The following is a 20,050-nucleotide window of genomic DNA, read 5'->3' on the forward strand; positions in this document are numbered from 1 at the left end:
GACTCGTAATACGGCTGGTGGTATATCCGTCACTTTACCGTCACTTTTGGGACGGATTAACACCTCCTCCAAAGTTGTAATAACCCCCTTTGTTTGCACCCTGCACCCGGCCGCCCCAGCACCACTGAGGGTGTATGTTTGGTGCCTACTTGTGGCCCCCCAGTGCTCCTCCAAACCCCCCAGGTCTGCCCTCCGAAGACGCAGGTACTTATCTGCATGCAGATCTGAATCAGAGTGCCCCCAGTCTTCATAGGAGCCCATGTTAATCTTGCCTACACTTTGACCTCTGCACCCGGCCAGCCCTGTGTTGCTGGTGGTGGGTGTTTGGGGTTAGCTTGAACCCCGACCTGTGGACTTCCTAACCCCCAGAGACTGGAACTGTAAGTACTTACCTGTAAAATTATCTAACTTTTCTTCCCCCAGGAACTATTTCTGAAAATTGCACTGTCAAGTTTTAAAACAGATTATTGCCAATATTTCAAAAACTGTGTACCTTATTGATTTCAAATAAAGTACTATTGATACATGTGTGAAATACGAATCTATTGAAGTACTTACCTGCAACTTGAATCTTCTGGTTGTAAAACTATATTAAGAAAATATATTTTTGCTATATAAAAAAACATTGGTCTAGAGTTAGTCATCGAGTGTGTGCTCCTCTTCTATTGTCTGTGTGTGTGTACAACAAATTCTTTGCACTACCCTCTGATAAGCCTAACTACTCGACCACACTACCACAAAAAAGAGCATTAGTATTATCTACTTTAGCCTCTGTTGAGCCTCTGAGGAACCCCTGGAATCTGTGCTCACTATATCTCATTTTGATATAGTATATACAGAGCCAGCTTCCTACACACTTTTAAAGAAACAGTACCAAAACCGTTTGTGACTTTAAGAAATGTATTCTTGGACCATTAGAAAGATTAATATAAACTCTGCAAAATTAGAATTATAAGATGCATAGCACTGCAATAGTCTATCATCAGCACTTGGTTAGCACTTAACAAACAGAAACAACAAATTTGTTACAATTACAGTCCTGAGTTGAGATGTGTTCGATATCAGAACCAGTTGCAGCTGAAACTGATAAATCTGTGTCATACTTGGTGCTGCTGCTCCACTTCTCAAGATATTTTAATTTCATCTGTAGTGTATACCCACATATCAAAAAACTATCATGCATATGATCCTTAAATGTCGGGCGGTTGTGGACGAGGCAAAAGTTACTCACATGTTACACACTACCCCTTTGCCATGCATTAAACCGACATGAAACAGCTTTGAAATAGCCTAAATTCTCTCAAAATGTCAAGTGTTATATTGTTTGTGCAATGTAATAATTTAAAGTTAAGGCATCTTTTGACATCTTACCTTCTTCTTTTCCAATGACCAAGAATGCTGAGGTGACCAAGCAAGTGACAATAGCAAAACAAGCCCAAGGGGACGTGGAGCGGGCGAAGAAAGAGCTGGAAGACTCGTACCAGCGAGTGAATGAACACACGCAGAGGAAGGTTGGCTGAAGAGAAACAAATGATTCTAATGTGGGGAGGTATTGAAAAGAGAGCACAGAGTCAAGATAAAAATACATGTAGGCAATCCTCTAATTCCGGATAATCAAATATTCTCTGAACAAGACCTGCATGAGCGGGTGGGGGGTGGGTGAGGGGGGTTGGCCTGTAAACCTTGAGGGAGGAAGTGATCTATATGAGATGTACTATTAATAAAGGTGTACTTTTCCACATAGGCCCAAGAGCAGATTGAGGATATGGAGACTATGCAGCGGGAGCTTATGTCTACTAAGCAGGAGCTTCAGGTCCTAAAGATTAGTCTGGATACTTCACAACAGGTAGGTGTGCTACTACAACATTTCAATTAGTTACTTACTTCATTCATATATCATTGACAAACAAATCTTGCAGTAGCATTGGATGAGATGCCCTCACAGACCAGTAATTTCATAGGACATTAAGGAATATAAATCCTGTGCAAATGCGGCCTGCCACATATCTTATTTCAAACATAGGCATTCCTCCATATAAACTGTTAGTTGTAAAGAGAAAAGTCCGCTATTAACCAAAGAATCAATTCCTAATATGCCCCAGAGACATGACTCTATCTAGGTGCAGTAATCACAGGGACCACTCCTCTATATAGGTTCTGCTGTCCTCCAGTCAGCGGAGCCCCCCATCTGGCTTTAACCAGAGCCAGATATGAAGTCCATTGCTGTAGTTATGAGGCCAACAGTCACCATTGACAGGATTTGCTTTCAGGGCCTATCGTCCACTGTAGATGAGGGATCTTACTTCCTCTGTAGATGCAAGATCTGCTTTGAACACAAGACCCACCATTCTCAATAGGCATAGGTTTGCTATATTGTAGTTAAGTCCAGCATCTGCCAGAAGCACAAGATGGACAATTGGCACACAATGCTCACTGTCCACACAAGGTCCACTCTTACCTGTAGACTTAAGAGGGTCACACAAGTGAAGGGTAGACGCAAAGCCAACCATCTGTCATAAACACAGTGCTTAACTATCGTCTGGACACAAGGTCAAACATGTATCAAAGACAGAATTTCATACAGCATTATTCCATAGATCAGTGTTGATTTCCATGTTTTATAGATTAACTTCCCTGTTTCAAATGACACTTGATCTGCAGGTTGCTGTTAATATTTGGGCACATGGTCCAGTGTCTGCCATAAATATGATTTTCTCTAGCTGCCTTAAACACAAGTTTAACCATCCACCACAGACACAAGATTCATCATCCCTAATGGAAATGAACCTCGTCTTCCACCAACAGCACAAGGGCCATCATCCACCAGAAACACAAATGTAATAGTTCACCTTAAAAACACGTTCTGTCCTCTTCAGGAGGCTCTAGCTTCTCCTACCGCTATAGGTGCAGGCCCCACCATATTAAGAAGGTCCACATACTGCTGTAAACATGAGTACCTTCATTCACCATAATCATGCATGCTGTTTTCTGCCCTAAATACAGAATCTACTGTAGATGTAAGGTCCACAATTCATTCCTGACACAAAATTCCTCCTGCCATAGAAGGAGGTTCCCTATCTGGTGTAGACTTTTACCCCACCATGGACACCATCTTCGGATTATATAGCAGAGCCATGTCTTTTTTAATGAATTGTTAATCAGCACTTTCTTTTTCTGATGGATTATAAACTTGTAAATGATGTGTGTTTTGAAACTGTTTTTTGTTCCCATCTGATTTTAATACACAGTTCAAATAAGTTATAGCGGCAGGGCAGTCCGAAAGCCCCAAAATCATATTGGATTTATATTCAGATTTAAGGATTGGATAGCTAACTGATTTTTAATTTTTTTTTATTAGTAGGTATATTTTTCGTTTACCTAGCTTGATTATAGGCCTAGGTGATTGCATAAAGCTGGACCTAAATCACAAAGGTAGCTTACACTTTTGAGCACATTTACTCCTTTGGGCTAGTCACAAAATCCAAGTGTAAGGTACTTCCAAAAAACCAGTGGTAAATCCAGCACCACACATGACCAGCCATTGGTACTGCAACCCCCCTTTCATAGAAATTACATGATGAAGGGAACTAAAATAAAACCCCATGGGAAATAATGTTTTATATTAAATTCAGTTATTTCAAATAGTTAAAAGTATCAGTAAATATAAATTAATTTTATAAAAATACATATGTTTCATTTAATTCACAATATTTTAATCCCCTGTTTCAAGTTTTAATATTCATATTCACATAATATAATATACATTAATGTTAATTCATTCTCTACATCTGTTTTAATAAGTGTTAGTGCATAAAGAGAAACTACTTTTTTTAGGCGAGCATTTATTTTTTAATTTAAAATACAGAATTTGTTTTTTTGATTTATTTTAATTAATTAAAGATATGTTTTAAAATGAAGTTAATAGTGATGAAGCATTTTAGATTTTGTTCTACATTTCAAATAAATACATAAAATGTATTTAGATTAATATTTAATATAAAATATTTGTATTTATTTTCTAGATAAAACATCCTTTTTATTTTTTAATATACCTTACCATGTGGAGATCTCCTCCACAACTGTGTAGTCTTCCTATGGTAAAGCATTGGGAAAACAAATGTTCTTCCTATCGTTCTGATTTTAATAAAGAGTAAGACACAAGCTGGCTGATACTTTGGAGATTGGGTTCTAGGAGGAGCAGCTTGTCATATTCAATGATACCATCCCTAAAGCTATGCTGGCGCTGTGGGAGACTCCCCATCGTTTCCTTTTATTAGGAAGAAGGAAACAAAGGGAAATACTCTGGCCACCTCTAGGCTTTACCATTTTTATTCTGGTCCTCCCAACACAAGAGAACTTAAGCGTGCAGGCCTTGAGAGCCAATACCTGACTGAATACCTTTCCTAGTATTAGGGAATACAAGTGGCTTTGTTCATGGAAATTGTCTCCAGTGGTTTAGATAGGAGTGCCTTTACTGACCCTACCAAGTATACATATAATCACATTGTCTGTGGTAGAATGGCAGTGTTTTGGTACAATTTCATTGTGCTGAGACTTGTCCTATGTAATTGTAATTTATAGTGGCAGAATGGATGCAGCTCATTCAAGTTCAGTACTGGGTTGGATGGTCAGTCTGTTCAGAATTGACATTAAGTCATCACTCCCAGAGAAGGGAGCTGGATAGTCTACCCAGTGCACCCTCAGTTGGATGTGCAGGGGGAGGCCAAGGCCCCTACAGCCATAGCCCACTCTACAGCCAGCACCCACTCTACAGCCAGCACCCATTGTGAAGCTGGCAAGAGTCAGCATTTATTTTAAGGTGGGTGCCCTGGTGCCCTCCCGGGGCATCCACAAAATATGGTAAATTGGCAGCCATGGGGGGATCCCCGTGGATTCCATGGTCCCACCCGTCTCCATGGCCAGCTCCCATTGCAGTGCTGGCAGGAGCCCACTCTTTCACTTCTCTCCGTGTGGGCAGGAGCAGCATTTCTCTCTGCTTCCACCCGGCAGGATCAAAGTTGTTTTCCGTGCCCAGGAAAGTGAGGGCAAGAAGTTAAGATTATATTCTGTGCCAGCACTCTTCTGGTCAGGGAACACCAGGGTCCCGGGGTGTCGTGGGTCCATTTTAGCTCCTTGCCTGGGCACAGTATTTGGCTTAGCTGAGGCTTGCAGCCTGTGCCCTTTACCCAGATTATATGCTCTGTTTTCATTTATTCAGTTTTATCCATTTTAGCACAGCTTGTTTTAGCAGGAGTGTTTTTATTTTCATAGTCAATCGCTATTCTGTGAGAGCGTTACTATCAGTGTTACGGATTACACATTTTTCATTGTGTTCTTTTACTCCAGGTTAGCAGGAACAGAATGAAAGGGACACGGGATAATATTTTGTATTGCTGCCACAAGACTGTGTAAACGGTCCAGCGATTAGGAAGATACCTGCATCAGGCTTCTGTACAAGAACAAAACATGTCACCTATATAAATATCTTGTGGGACAAGGGGCATTAGAGGGGGGTTCCAGACATGATTTACCATCCATACTTCATGTCGGTTTGCGGCAGACCTCAGCCTTTGTGTCTCTACAGAGACTGATCTGGAGACTGGAGGCCTGCCCGTGCATCAAGGTAACGGGGGTGGGGTGTGCTTCACATAGACACTGCACAGACGGATTTTTGCTTACATCGCCATGCTCTTGCTAGTTGCTAGATAGGAATTACATATTCATGTTATTGCGATATGTTGGGGTTGTTTGTACTTACATCTCTAATTTTCATGATCCTGATTTTGTTATTCCTCATTATCCTAATCATTGCAGCTCATGCATTTTATTGTATATTGCAGTCTTTTCAGTAAATGTATTGGGAACTGTCCTGCATCTCTTCTTCTTGCCTATATGTGTGTGTAAGAGACCTGTATGTGGAGAGAAAAGGGTAAGGCTTGTTCACCATAATTTCCCTGAGGGTTCTTGGGAGTTCCACTCGCTAGGCTGCCACAAATCACCTTTATCGTTTGGGTTTGGGTGAGGTTCTGCTAGTGAGCCGGGAGGGTTGGGCTGGCAACTGCTAACTGGTGTGGGAGTGACTCAGTTGCCTACAAGCAGAGGTGCTGCTGCCCCAAATCCAGCAGTCTCATTGAGATATAAGAGTCCTTACAGCAGGCGGATGGGGTTCCCGGGGCACTGCACAAGTATCTGGCTCCAGGCAATGGGGTACTTGGGCCCGGTCTACAACTGGGGTTAGGGGTCCAAAGCCCTTCTCTCCAGTCCCCTTCCCGAAAAAAACACTGGGCCTCGGGTATAGGGTCTCCAGGGCCTTAAAGAGGCATGGGGAGAAGGGAAGGGGCACTCCCTCCCCTAAATAAAACAGTATCTGCCCCTGGGGTTAATGTTTCTGGGGCTCAAAAAGACTTGGTGGGGGAGCCACGCACCACCCCCCAATTTTATAAAAAGTGGACCCGAGCGATGAGTTACCCGAGGCCCGAAACGGGTTCAGAGAGTGGGGCAGCATTGAACCCCCTATCCTCCCCTCACCTCTGGGCCTTGGCCCACTCCGAGGGAGGTGGGCCTGAGATTATAAACCAGGCAAGAAAATAAGCTTTAGGCCCTTGGGCACTGGAACCCATTACCATGCCTAGGGGGGCATGGTATCCCTACCTTTCTCCCCTCTATTTTTTTTTTGTTTGTTTTTTTAAAAACGTTTTATACAGCACAGGGTGTAAAATCCCCAAGACCTAAAATGGCTGGTGTCACATTTTGATGTAGTATCAACCAGTCAGATCAAATCTTTTGATCAGTTGTATCCGCAGATCATCCATGGCGTGGTATGTATAAAAATTTTGAACCATAATTTATCAACAACTACTGAACTGATTTACACCAAATTACACAAAAACACTTTCTGGACCACAGTCAGGTTTTCTGCCAAATTTGGTGTAATTCTGTTCTGCAGTTTGTGGTATCACTGTTCAATTTTCCTATAGAAAATTGCATGGAGAAAACCTGTTTTGACACCTCCCTCCCTGGCGAGGTGGTTGATATATTTGTTTTTTTAAGTTTCATTAAGATTGGTCAAATGGTGTCAAAATTATTAGGAAACAAAAAAATGCTTTTCCTATGGAAATGTCCTAACTATAACTACCCAGAGGTGATCACCACTGGGTAATATATTTCAAACGAGAAAATATATCAGTAATGAACATTTCTGGGAATGAGCATAAAGACTGCTGTGAAAAAGACTGAGGGAAAATATATCACATGCTACCTGCACAACTGCTAGTAAAAGAGGTCAAATACTCCCAGCTGCCTTCTGTAAGTAATGGTGGCTGACTGGTACACCAAGCAGCATATTAAACTTAGAAAGCTCTGCAGAACAGTTATTTGGACTGGTGCCCGTGTGTTTGGTAACTGATTCTGCAACTAATCCTGGTGCGCCCCATATTCTCCAGAGGATCAGCAGCACAGATCGAGACCTACCAAGAGCCATACTGCATATTTTAGGTGCAATTCCAGCTCCCTCGGGCATGACAGAATTTTAGAGGCCTCTCGGACTCAGTACTTTTTCCAGGACCTATACCTACTTCCGCACATACATTTCTCCTGTTCCAGGACCTGCACTGGGCTCTTCTTCATTCACACCAGTATCAGCACCACTGTCACCGAAAAGGGTATCTTGTGCAGATCCCAGTATCTGACCTTGAAATGACTGCAGCCTGATCTCAACTGTTGTATTTTGAAATTACTCAAGCACATCCAGTGGTCATTCAGCCTAACTTTGTACCGATGCCACTACCACAGCAGCTACACCAGCAGAGGCTCCATTAGTGACAATTTTTACATGGATTTACAAGTGGCCAGCAGGCTTGATGCCACCCAAATATCCCCTTTTCTCCTTACTCTGATAGAGAGGTGGACGCTCCAATTGGGCCCCCAACAGAAGAGTGCATCATTTGTAATAGTTGTTTAACTGGCAGCTAAGCTCCTGGAATTTCAGCCACTTTTATTTGAGACTTCCAGAGATTTTGCAGCCTGGGCCAACCATGATTATCTCTCTGCGTCCCTTTAATGAGGCCGTCACTGATACCTGATACATTGATGGTCACTTGGTCAAAGTCCTCTTCCGGCCAACCGATGAATAGGCGGGTGGCCAGGTGTGAGAAATCAGCACCTTGTGATCTTGATTTTCCCATTAAATGCCCTACCCCTGAGAGCCCTCTGGTCCAGGCTTCAACCAGCAAAGTGAACCCCATTTCACCCCCACAACTCCTCAGGACATTGAGTCCAACACGATTGAGATGTTAGGAACACATGTTCTCCGCAACTAGCATGACCTTGAGATCAGTAAATGTAAAGGGGTCACAGCATGCATGTATATGGCCTTCAAGATCTTGCCGGTTGTCTTAGAAGACCTTCGTGCCTTTCTGGTTCAAACAATTCATGATGGTCAGGGAGCAGCCAAATGAGTGATTGCACTTGTCTTGATACTACTGATTGCCATAGAAGGGCAGTTAACGCAAGTGTTGTGTCCTCCACCACCAAGCGTGAATGCATATAATCAAATTGTCTGGAAGTCTACAAGCCTCTCTCATTGGGATGTCCTTTGATGACTTGTATCTTTTTGGCGAACAAGCTGATTCTACCTTGGAGTGTTTAAGATCAGTAGAACCAAGGCATACTCACTGAGTCTCTTGACCCCTGCCAAGGAGTTCCCACATCAGTTCAGGAAATTCAGAGGCTTCTTCAGTGAGATGACATATAGACAGTGACAGTTACCTCAACTTCTGCAGCAATCACCCCAGTGCTTTTGAAGCCGGGGAGGTGGGTCTGGCAGGAAATGCAGAGGCCACGGGGGCACCACTGCTATCCACAAAGGGGGATGCTGGTGCATGTTCTCAGTGACAACATCACCCCAAAGTGGTATTGCAACAAGCAGGGCCGAGTGGGATCCGTGGTCCTTTTCCAGAAGGTTTTGTTCCTCTGGAGTTGGTTGGAGCATCAGGGCACTTCCCTGATTGCAAACTACCTGGCTGGATCTTTGAATACGAGAGCAGAAAAGTTAAGCCTGCGGTGTGTGGCATATCACAAATTACAGCTGCATCCTGAGGTGGCGCAGCGCATCTTTTAACAGTGTGGAGAACCCTGGCTAGCTCTTTTCCCCACCATCAAGAACATGCAGTGTCAAAGGTTTGGGCTTTTGCGTTTCCGTGAGAACGCCCTCTCGGAGATGCACTCTGGGTGGAATGAAACATGGGACACCTGTACACCTTCTTGCCTCGGCCCTTTCTTCCCTGAGTTCTGAAAAATAATCAGATACAACTAAGCCCAAGCCATCCTAGTAGCTGTAGATTGGGCCAGGAGGATATGGTACCCAGATCTTCTGGACATGTGCTTCTGTCCTCTGACAAGGTTTGCACTTTGAAATAATTTTCTGTTGCAGCAACAGGGCAGGGTCCTGCACATGAACCTGCGCAGTCTACGTCTCCGTGCATGGTCATTGAGTGGCAGCAGTTGGCTACATTATATCTGCTATTTAAAGTGGAGGATGTCCCGAATCCCTTCCACAAAGCCAGTTTATGTCAGGGGCTGGCAGGATTGCAGCCTGGTGTGGTATTCTTAAGTGTGGCCCTTTATAAGACAAGCTGTTGTATGTTCTTTTGTTTGTTTTGCCTTTGGTCCTCCAAGGCCTTGCGGTGGCCACTATCGAAGGTAATGTATCAATCTGTTTACGTTTGCCGGATCAACTGTCCTGATTTAAATCACCTGTTGTGATGTGGTTTATCAAAGGTTTGGTAAATATTCCTTCCTAAACCTTTTGCGGTGCCATAGTGAGACCTTAATTTGGTCTTAATGTTTCTCATGAGCATGCCCTTCGAGTCGATGCATAATTGCTCGCTACATCTTTTGACTTTTTAGACTATCTTCCTGATTGCGGTTACTAAACCTCATAGCATAATTGAACTTCAGGCAACTGCCCTACATCACCATTTTGCCTGAAAAATTGGTGTACAAAACGCAGGCAGACTTCTCGCCTAAAATTGTGACTGCTTTCCAAGTTGGACAATCTGTGACCCAATAATGCCCTTCTCCTCCCACTGTCGACATCCCTTGAAAGAGAAGGAAATACTTCATCAGCTGTACACCATGAGGGTTTTAAGCTTTTATATTGATTGTAGCAAAAAACACATTGTAGACAATGAGCATTTTTGTGAGGTTCTCCGAGGCAAAGAAAGGGAAGGCTGTGCAGATGAGAACCCTTTTGAGGTGGATAGTCCTCTGCATTACGATCTGCTACGCAGTGGCCAAGAAGCAGCCGCTGGAAGGTCTGATAGCCCATTTCACGAGGGCTAAGCTGCTATTACTGCATTGGCTACTGTAGTGCCTGTCCTTGACATCTGCCAGGCTCCATGTTAGAGGGCTCAGAAAGAGATTATCAAGAAACTGACATCAGCGCATAGTGATGGCGCTTTTGCGCGACTCTACTACGTCACTTCTGGGGCAATATGGAGCCAGCATAAAGATACCCAGCACCACCTAGTGCCACACAGTAGCATCACTGGGAAGTTTCGGATTCAGTCTGGTACATAGGGAATATTTTCAGATGAGGATTTTGCAGTTAGTGTATCCACCAGAAAGAGGGTTACTCAAGATCAGTAACTTGTTCTTCCAGCTAACTACCCCAAAAGTTACACTGAATTTTTAAAAGTACATAATGGGCTTCGTGTCTAATATGGTCCTAAATTGCTATGTGTGGGTTCTGGTGACAATTACTGGCTACTCTGCCTTCTGTATGTTTGTCTATGATGTCACCAGAACTCCTTCATAGCGGTATTGGACCATATTTCACAGTTAACCTTTATGTATCCTCTGAATTAATAAGTGGGAAGGTTACTTCCTGTGCTAGCTGCACTTCTTCATCGGAGGAAGTTGCTCTGGAGCAGCTTGTGTTTCCTTTAGTGACTGCAACACATTACAGATCTATTCTCTGCTTGGAAGTTATATCATAGTATGATGATTCTACGGCAAGAATAACATCCATTAGAAAATTTGTTGGCAAAAGTAAAAAAGTAAGCAATTTATTCTTCTGACTGCATACATGTGACTAGACATTCCATTGTATCTCCATTGTAAATTATACATGATTGTCGTCTCTTTGCCATATCGAAAGAGTATGGCCTTTTCTCTTTCTCATTGTACATGAATTGACTTTACATTCTTTCCTTGATTTGTTGTTTGTTTGTTTTTTGTGTGTGTTTTCTTTTCTTTTTTCTTCATATGGTTAGGCCATCAGAACGTGTCATGATTAACCACCCATTCTTAGTTTACAATAATACTCTTTTCATCCCACCCCCATGATTACCTAAGTGTTTTCTGGTTACTTTTCACTACAGACCAGCACAGACCAGAGCTCCAGGATTGCGTCTCTGGAGCAGGAGCGAAGTGGCCTGGAGGGGACCGTGGCACAGCATGAGCAGCAGGTGATGTCCCTACAGACGGAGCTCCAACTACTGAGTGAACGATTGTCCAGCGAGAAGGAGGCCAGCGATGCATCCCTACAGGCAGTGCAAGCACAGCTCGCAGAAAAGGTACTCACCTTAACAAGGCCCAGAACGGGTAGTCCGCTGACTCTGGGCATTGGAACACCTCCCAAGGGCAGAAAACATTCTGGGTGACAGGGATGTCACTTTTGATTACTTTCTCTGTTTAAATCATTTTCTAGTAATACCAGCTTTTGATGGTGAGGTGTCTCTTGAAAACAAGAACACGATTGGTACAGACCATAAGCTGCGAGGGTGCAGAGAACACGCAGTATTACCGACATGCTGATACCAGCTGTAAAGAAATGGCTCCCTGTTGCAGTTACCCCCCACTTTTTGCCTGATACTGATGCTGACTTGACTGAGAAGTGTGCTGGGACCCTGCTAACCAGGCCCCAGCACCAGTGTTCTTTCACCTAAAATGTACCATTGTCTCCACAATTGGCACAACCCTGGCACCTAGGTAAGTCCCTTGTAACTGGTACCCCTGGTACCAAGGGCCCTGATGCCAGGGAAGGTCTCTAAGGGCTGCAGCAGGTCTTATGCCACCCTAGGGACCCCTCACTCAGCACAGACACACTGCTTGCCAGCTTGTGTGTGCTGATGGGGAGAAAATGACTAAGTCGACATGGCACTCCCCTCAGGGTGCCATGCCAACCTCGCACTGCCTGTGGCATAGATACCCCTCTAGTAGGCCTTACAGCCCTAAGGCAGGGTGCACTATACCACAGGTGAGGGCATATGTGCATGAGCACTATGCCCCTACAGTGTCTAAGCAAAACCTTAGACATTGTAAGTGCAGGGTAGCCATAAGAGTATATGGGCTGGGAGTCTGTCAAAAACGAACTCCACAGCTCCATAATGGCTACACTGAATACTGGGAAGTTTAGTATCAAACTTCTCAGAATAATAAACCCACACTGATGCCAGTGTTGGATTTATTAAAAAATGCACACAGAGGGCATCTTAGAGATACCCCCTGTATTTTACCCAATTGTTCAGTGCAGGACTGACTGGTCTGTGCCAGCCTGCTGCTGAGAGACGAGTGTCTGACCTCATGCGGTGAGAGCCTTTGTGCTCTCTGAGGACAGAAACAAAGCCTGCTCTGGGTGGAGGTGCTTTACACCTCCCCCCTGCAGGAACTGTAACACCTAGCAGTGAGCTTCAAAGGCTCAAGCTTCGTGTTACAATGCCCCAGGGCACTCCAGCTAGTGGAGATGCCCGCCTCCTGGACCCAGCCCCCACTTTTGGCGGCAAGTCCAGGAGAGATAATGAGAAAAACAAGGAGGAGTCACTGGCCAGTCAGGACAGCCCCTAAGGTGTCCTGAGCTGAGGTGCCTCTGACTTTTAGAAATCCTCCATCTTGAAGAAGGAGGATTCCCCCAATAGGGATAGGAATGTGACCCCCTCCCCTTGGGAGGAGGCACAAAGAGGGTGTACCCACCCTCAGGGCTAGTAGCCATTGGCTACTAACCCCCCAGACCTAAACACGCCCTTAAATTTAGTATTTAAGGGCTTCCCTGAACCTAAGAATTTAGATTCCTGCAACAACAAGAAGAAGGACTGCCTAGCTGAAACCCCTGCAGAGGAAGACCAGAAGACAACAACTGCCTTGGCTCCAGAAACTCACCGGCCTGTCTCCTGCCTTCCAAAGAACTCTGCTCCAGCGACGCCTTCCAAAGGGACCAGCGACCTCTGAATCCTCTGAGGACTGCCCTGCTTCGACGACGACAAGAAACTCCCGAGGACAGCGGACCTGCTCCAAAAAGACTGCAACTTTATCCAAAGGAGCAGCTTTAAAGAACCCTGCAATCTCCCCGCAAGAAGCGTGAGACTTGCAACCCTGCACCCGGCGACCCCGACTCGGCTGGTGGAGAACCAACACCTCAGGGAGGACCCCCGGACTACTCTACGACTGTGAGTACCAAAACCTGTCCCCCCTGAGCCCCCACAGCGCCGCCTGCAGAGGGAATCCCGAGGCTTCCCCTGACCGCGACTCTCTGAAACCTAAGTCCCGACGCCTGGAAAAGACCCTGCACCCGCAGCCCCCAGGACCTGAAGGACCGGACTTTCACTGCAGAAGTGACCCCCAGGAGTCCCTCTCCCTTGCCCAAGTGGAGGTTTCCCCGAGGAAGCCCCCCCTTGCCTGCCTGCAGCGCTGAAGAGATCCCCTGATCTCTCATTGACTTCCATTGCGAACCCGACGCTTGTTCTAACACTGCACCCGGCCGCCCCCGCGCCGCTGAGGGTGAAATTTCTGTGTGGGCTTGTGTCCCCCCCCGGTGCCCTACAAAACCCCCCTGGTCTGCCCTCCGAATAGCTATTTGTGAATAACTTGAAAAGTATACATGCAATTGAAATGGTTCAAAGTTCCTAATGTACTTACCTGCAATACCTTTCAAACAAGATATTACATGTTAAATTTGAACCTGTGGTTCTTAAAATAAACTAAGAAAAGATATTTTTCTATACAAAACCTATTGGCTGGATTTGTCTCTGAGTGTGTGTACCTCATTTATTGTCTATGTGTATGTACAACAAATGCTTAACACTACTCCTTGGATAAGCCTACTGCTCGACCACACTACCATAAAATAGAGCATTAGTATTATCTCTTTTTACCACTATTTTACCTCTAAGGGGAACCCTTGGACTCTGGGGATGCTATTCCTTACTTTGAAATAGCACATACAGAGCCAACTTCCTACATTGGTGGATCAGCGGTGGGGTACAAGACTTTGCATTTGCTGGACTACTCAGCCAATACCTGATCACACGACAAATTCCAAAATTGTCATTAGAAATTGATTTTTGCAATTTGAAAAGTTTTCTAAATTCTTTAAAGTCCTGCTAGGGCCTTGTGTTAGTCCCTGTTAGCATTTCCTTTTTAGAGTTTAAAAGTTTGGTAAAAGTTTGAATTAGATTCTAGAACTAGTTTTTAGATTCTTAAAAAGTATTCCAACTTTTAGAAGCATAATGTCTAGTGCAGAGATGAATGTGGTGGAACTCGACACCACACCTTACCTCCATCTTAAGATGAGGGAGCTAAGGTCACTCTGTACACTAAAGAAAATAGTAATGGGCCCCAGACCTTCCAAACTACAGCTCCAGGAGCTTTTGGCAGAGTTTGAAAGAGCCAACCCCTCTGAGGATGGCAACTCAGAGGATGATGATAGTGACTTGGAGGGTGATTCCCCCCTACCAGTCCTATCTAGGGAGGACAGGGCCTCTCAAGCCCTGACTCCACAAATAATAGTCAGAGATGCTGGCTCCCTCACAGTAGGGACCAACAACTCTGAAATCACTGAGGATAACTCCAGTGAAGAGGACATCCAGTTAGCCAGGATGGCCAAAAGATTGGCTTTGGAAAGACAGATCCTAGCCATAGAAAGGGAAAGACAAGAGATGGGCCTAGGACCCATCAATGGTGGCAGCAACATAAATAGGGTCAGAGATTCTCCTGACATGTTGAAAATCCCCAAAGGGATTGTAACAAAATATGAAGATGGTGATGACATCACCAAATGGTTCACAGCTTTTGAGAGGGCTTGTGTAACCAGAAAAGTGAACAAATCTCACTGGGGTGCTCTCCTTTGGGAAATGTTCACAGGAAAGTGTAGGGATAGACTCCTCACACTCTCTAAAAAAGATGCAGAATCTTATGACCTCATGAAGGGTACCCTGATTGAGGGCTTTGGATTCTCCACTGAGGAGTATAGAATTAGATTCAGGGGGGCTCAAAAATCCTCGAGCCAGACCTGGGTTGATTATGTTGACTACTCAGTGAAAACACTGGATGGTTGGGTAACTGGAAATGAAGTGTATGACTATGTTGGGCTTTATAATTTGTTTATGAAAGAACACATTTTAAGTAACTGCTTCAATGAAAAGTTGCATCAGTATCTGGTAGACCTAGGTCCAATTTCTCCCCAAGAATTGGGAAAGAAGGCAGACCACTGGGTCAAGACTAGGGTAACCAAAACTTCCACTGGGGGTGACCAAAAGAAAGGGGTTACAAAGCCTCCACAGGAGAAAGTGGGTGACACTAGAAACAAAGAAAAAGAGTCCCCTGTAGGCCCCCAAAAACCAGACCAGGTGGGTGGGCCCAGAGACACAACCCAAAACAAAGGTGGGTACCAGGGTAAGAGCTGGGATGCCACTAAGGCATGGTGCCATAACTGTAAACAGACAGGGCACCACACCAAGGACACTTCTTGTCCCAAAAACAAACCCCCTAGCAAAATCCCAGGGGTGACCAGTGTAGCCATTGGGGATGACTCCTCAGATGAGGAGGTCTTCATAGCCTTCAACTGGAAAAAGGGCCCAACAGGTGAGTTGGAGATTCCAGAGGGAAGTAGACACTTCCACCACCTACTGGTGAATGGAATCCCAGCCACTGCCCTGAGAGACACTTGTGCCAGTCACACTATTGTGCATGACAGGCTGGTGTTCTCAAACCAGTACATCCCAGGTGAGATGGCCAGAGTAAGAGTTAGCCCAGACAGGGTCACTGATAGGCCTGTGGCTTTTGTGCCCATAGAAGTGGGTGGGACTTTTAGCTGGAGAAGGGTGGTAGTCAGTACAGACCTCCCCCTTGATTGTCTCCTTGGAAATGACTACCCAGAGGTTAGTCAGAGCCCAAGAGAAGAACTGGTCCAGTGCCAGTCCTCTCCCAAGGATTCTGGAGTGCCTGCCTCTGCAGTAAATGCAAGTAGGCCCCAGAAGAAAAAGAAAAGGAAACAGAGTAGGAAAGGTGGACAACCTTTAGCCAAGGTTCCAGCAAGCCAAGGAGATTCTGCTCCAGTAGGGGAGAACTCCAAAAGTAGCTCTGATAAAGTCCAACCTGACCCACAAGAAGTCCTGGCTAGTCAGGCAACTGTTAAGCCTGAGTGGGTGGCTCCTCAGCTAACAGAAGAAAGAGTGGAAGAAGGGTGTTTACTACAAGATGTGGTAACCCCCCACTCTAATACAGCAGACAGGCACCCTGAACCCAAAGAAGCCTGTAACTTAGCCCCTTCCCTTGTAGGTGAAGAGCTAAAGGTGTGGTTCTGGGCACTGATAGCTGTCAGTGGCCTCTGCTGGGTGTTAGCCTTTATGGCTGCACTATCCTTGGCATGGTGGTCTGACCCCCTGCCAAATAGCAAGTTAGGCCCCCTGACCCTGTTGGTCATGGTGGGGTTACTCCAGCTCTGGGTAACCTCTTTGGGTAAGCTAGGGGTGACCCTGGCTAAGATAAGATTAGCAGAGGTGGATACCTCTAACCCAAAAATAGAGAGAATGGGTGAAGACATAAAAAGCACAGACAAGAGGCAGTTCAGACTAGGTCCTATCACTGTGGAAGTGGGTCAGTTCCCCAGAGGGAATGACCTGAACAGGAGGATGTAAGGCAGAGTAGGCCCTGCAACAAACCACCCTATTTCCTCTACTCTTCCTCGCCTGACAGACTAGGAAGACTCTCCCAGCTTTGGCTGAGTCTCCTGGCCTGTGGGCTGGGGGGGGCTTGTGTAAAGAAATGGCTCCCTGTTGCAGTTACCCCCCACTTTTTGCCTGATACTGATGCTGACTTGACTGAGAAGTGTGCTGGGACCCTGCTAACCAGGCCCCAGCACCAGTGTTCTTTCACCTAAAATGTACCATTGTCTCCACAATTGGCACAACCCTGGCACCTAGGTAAGTCCCTTGTAACTGGTACCCCTGGTACCAAGGGCCCTGATGCCAGGGAAGGTCTCTAAGGGCTGCAGCAGGTCTTATGCCACCCTAGGGACCCCTCACTCAGCACAGACACACTGCTTGCCAGCATGTGTGTGCTGATGGGGAGAAAATGACTAAGTCGACATGGCACTCCCCTCAGGGTGCCATGCCAACCTCCCACTGCCTGTGGCATAGGTAAGTCACCCCTCTAGTAGGCCTTACAGCCCTAAGGCAGGGTGCACTATACCACAGGTGAGGGCATATGTGCATGAGCACTATGCCCCTACAGTGTCTAAGCAAAACCTTAGACATTGTAAGTGCAGGGTAGCCATAGGAGTATATGGGCTGGGAGTCTGTCAAAAACGAACTCCACAGCTCCATAATGGCTACACTGAATACTGGGAAGTTTAGTATCAAACTTCTCAGAATAATAAACCCACACTGATGCCAGTGTTGGATTTATTAAAAAATGCACACAGAGGGCATCTTAGAGATACCCCCTGTATTTTACCCAATTGTTCAGTGCAGGACTGACTGGTCTGTGCCAGCCTGCTGCTGAGAGACGAGTGTCTGACCTCATGCGGTGAGAGCCTTTGTGCTCTCTGAGGACAGAAACAAAGCCTGCTCTGGGTGGAGGTGCTTCACACCTCCCCCCTGCAGGAACTGTAACACCTAGCAGTGAGCTTCAAAGGCTCAAGCTTCGTGTTACAATGCCCCAGGGCACTCCAGCTAGTGGAGATGCCTGCCTCCTGGACCCAGCCCCCACTTTTGGCGGCAAGTCCAGGAGAGATAATGAGAAAAACAAGGAGTCACTGGCCAGTCAGGACAGCCCCTAAGGTGTCCTGAGCTGAGGTGCCTCTGACTTTTAGAAATCCTCCATCTTGAAGAAGGAGGATTCCCCCAATAGGGATAGGAATGTGACCCCCTCCCCTTGGGAGGAGGCACAAAGAGGGTGTACCCACCCTCAGGGCTAGTAGCCATTGGCTACTAACCCCCAGACCTAAACACGCCCTTAAATTTAGTATTTAAGGGCTTCCCTGAACCTAAGAATTTAGATTCCTGCAACAACAAGAAGAAGGACTGCCTAGCTGAAACCCCTGCAGAGGAAGACCAGAAGACAACAACTGCCTTGGCTCCAGAAACTCACCGGCCTGTCTCCTGCCTTCCAAAGAACTCTGCTCCAGCGACGCCTTCCAAAGGGACCAGCGACCTCTGAATCCTCGGAGGACTGCCCTGCTTCGACGACGACAAGAAACTCCCGAGGACAGCGGACCTGCAACTTTATCCAAAGGAGCAGCTTTAAAGAACCCTGCAATCTCCCCGCAAGAAGCGTGAGACTTGCAACCCTGCACCCGGCGACCCCGACTCGGCTGGTGGAGAACCAACACCTCAGGGAGGACCCCCGGACTACTCTACCACCGTGAGTACCAAAACCTGTCCCCCCTGAGCCCCCACAGCGCCGCCTGCAGAGGGAATCCCGAGGCTTCCCCTGACCGCGACTCTCTGAAACCTAAGTCCCGACACCTGGAAAAGACCCTGCACCCGCAGCCCCCAGGACCTGAAGGACCGGACTTTCACTGCAGAAGTGACCCCCAGGAGTCCCTCTCCCTTGCCCAAGTGGAGGTTTCCCCGAGGAAGCCCCCCCTTGCCTGCCTGCAGCGCTGAAGAGATCCCCTGATCTCTCATTGACTTCCATTGCGAACCCGACGCTTGTTCTAACACTGCACCCGGCCGCCCCCGCGCCGCTGAGGGTGAAATTTCTGTGTGGGCTTGTGTCCCCCCCGGTGCCCTACAAAACCCCCCTGGTCTGCCCTCCGAAGACGCGGGTACTTACCTGCGGGCAGACTGGAACCGGGGCACCCCCTTCTCTCCATTGAAGCCTATGCGTTTTGGGCACCACTTTGAACTCTGCACCTGACCGGCCCTGAGCTGCTGGTGTGGTAACTTTGGGGTTGCTCTGAACCCCCAACGGTGGGCTACCTTGGACCAAGAACTGGACCCTGTAAGTGTCTTACTTACCTGGTAAAACTAACAAAAACTTACCTCCCCCAGGAACTGTGAAAATTGCACTGTGTCCACTTTTGAAATAGCTATTTGTGAATAACTTGAAAAGTATACATGCAATTGAAATGGTTCAAAGTTCCTAATGTACTTACCTGCAATACCTTTCAAACAAGATATTACATGTTAAATTTGAACCTGTGGTTCTTAAAATAAACTAAGAAAAGATATTTTTCTATACAAAACCTATTGGCTGGATTTGTCTCTGAGTGTGTGTACCTCATTTATTGTCTATGTGTATGTACAACAAATGCTTAACACTACTCCTTGGATAAGCCTACTGCTCGACCACACTACCATAAAATAGAGCATTAGTATTATCTCTTTTTACCACTATTTTACCTCTAAGGGGAACCCTTGGACTCTGTGCATGCTATTCCTTACTTTGAAATAGCACATACAGAGCCAACTTCCTACACCAGCACATATTTTTTGTTTAAAAAAAAATCTAAGCATAGACCGACCTCTTAGAGTGTTCTACGTAGCATGGTTTCATGTGTTTATTTACATACTGAACTGTATCTAGACCTGCTCCAATATATTTCAATACGTGACCACAGATATTTGTAGCATGATGTTCCTTCTTGAAGCCTATTCCGTATATTAGACTTTGGTTTCTAGATCGAATTAATTATTCTATTCTTGAGGAAACCTTTAGAATATATAAATGCTCACATGCTTTACTTAGCTTCAGTTTAAGGTTTAGTGTATAATCAGATTTATTTCTAAGTTGAGCAACACCCATAGATGTGTCTCAAGTCAGACGTTAG

The 20,050-nt window shown here is 45.8% G+C and overlaps 1 protein-coding gene across 1 annotated transcript in view; it reads left to right on the plus strand.

The window, feature by feature from the left end:
* Positions 1-20,050, plus strand: part of HIP1 (huntingtin interacting protein 1) — a 375,550-nt gene that overhangs the window by 202,340 nt on the left and 153,160 nt on the right. Inside the window, exons 16-18 of the mRNA XM_069226771.1 lie at positions 1,395-1,511; positions 1,745-1,846; positions 11,382-11,576. Of these exons, the coding sequence (XP_069082872.1) occupies positions 1,395-1,511; positions 1,745-1,846; positions 11,382-11,576 (414 nt within the window). The remainder of the gene's footprint in view (positions 1-1,394; positions 1,512-1,744; positions 1,847-11,381; positions 11,577-20,050) is intronic.

This window comes from Pleurodeles waltl, chromosome 3_2 (assembly GCF_031143425.1).
Source record: "Pleurodeles waltl isolate 20211129_DDA chromosome 3_2, aPleWal1.hap1.20221129, whole genome shotgun sequence".
Taxonomy (NCBI): domain Eukaryota; kingdom Metazoa; phylum Chordata; class Amphibia; order Caudata; family Salamandridae; genus Pleurodeles; species Pleurodeles waltl.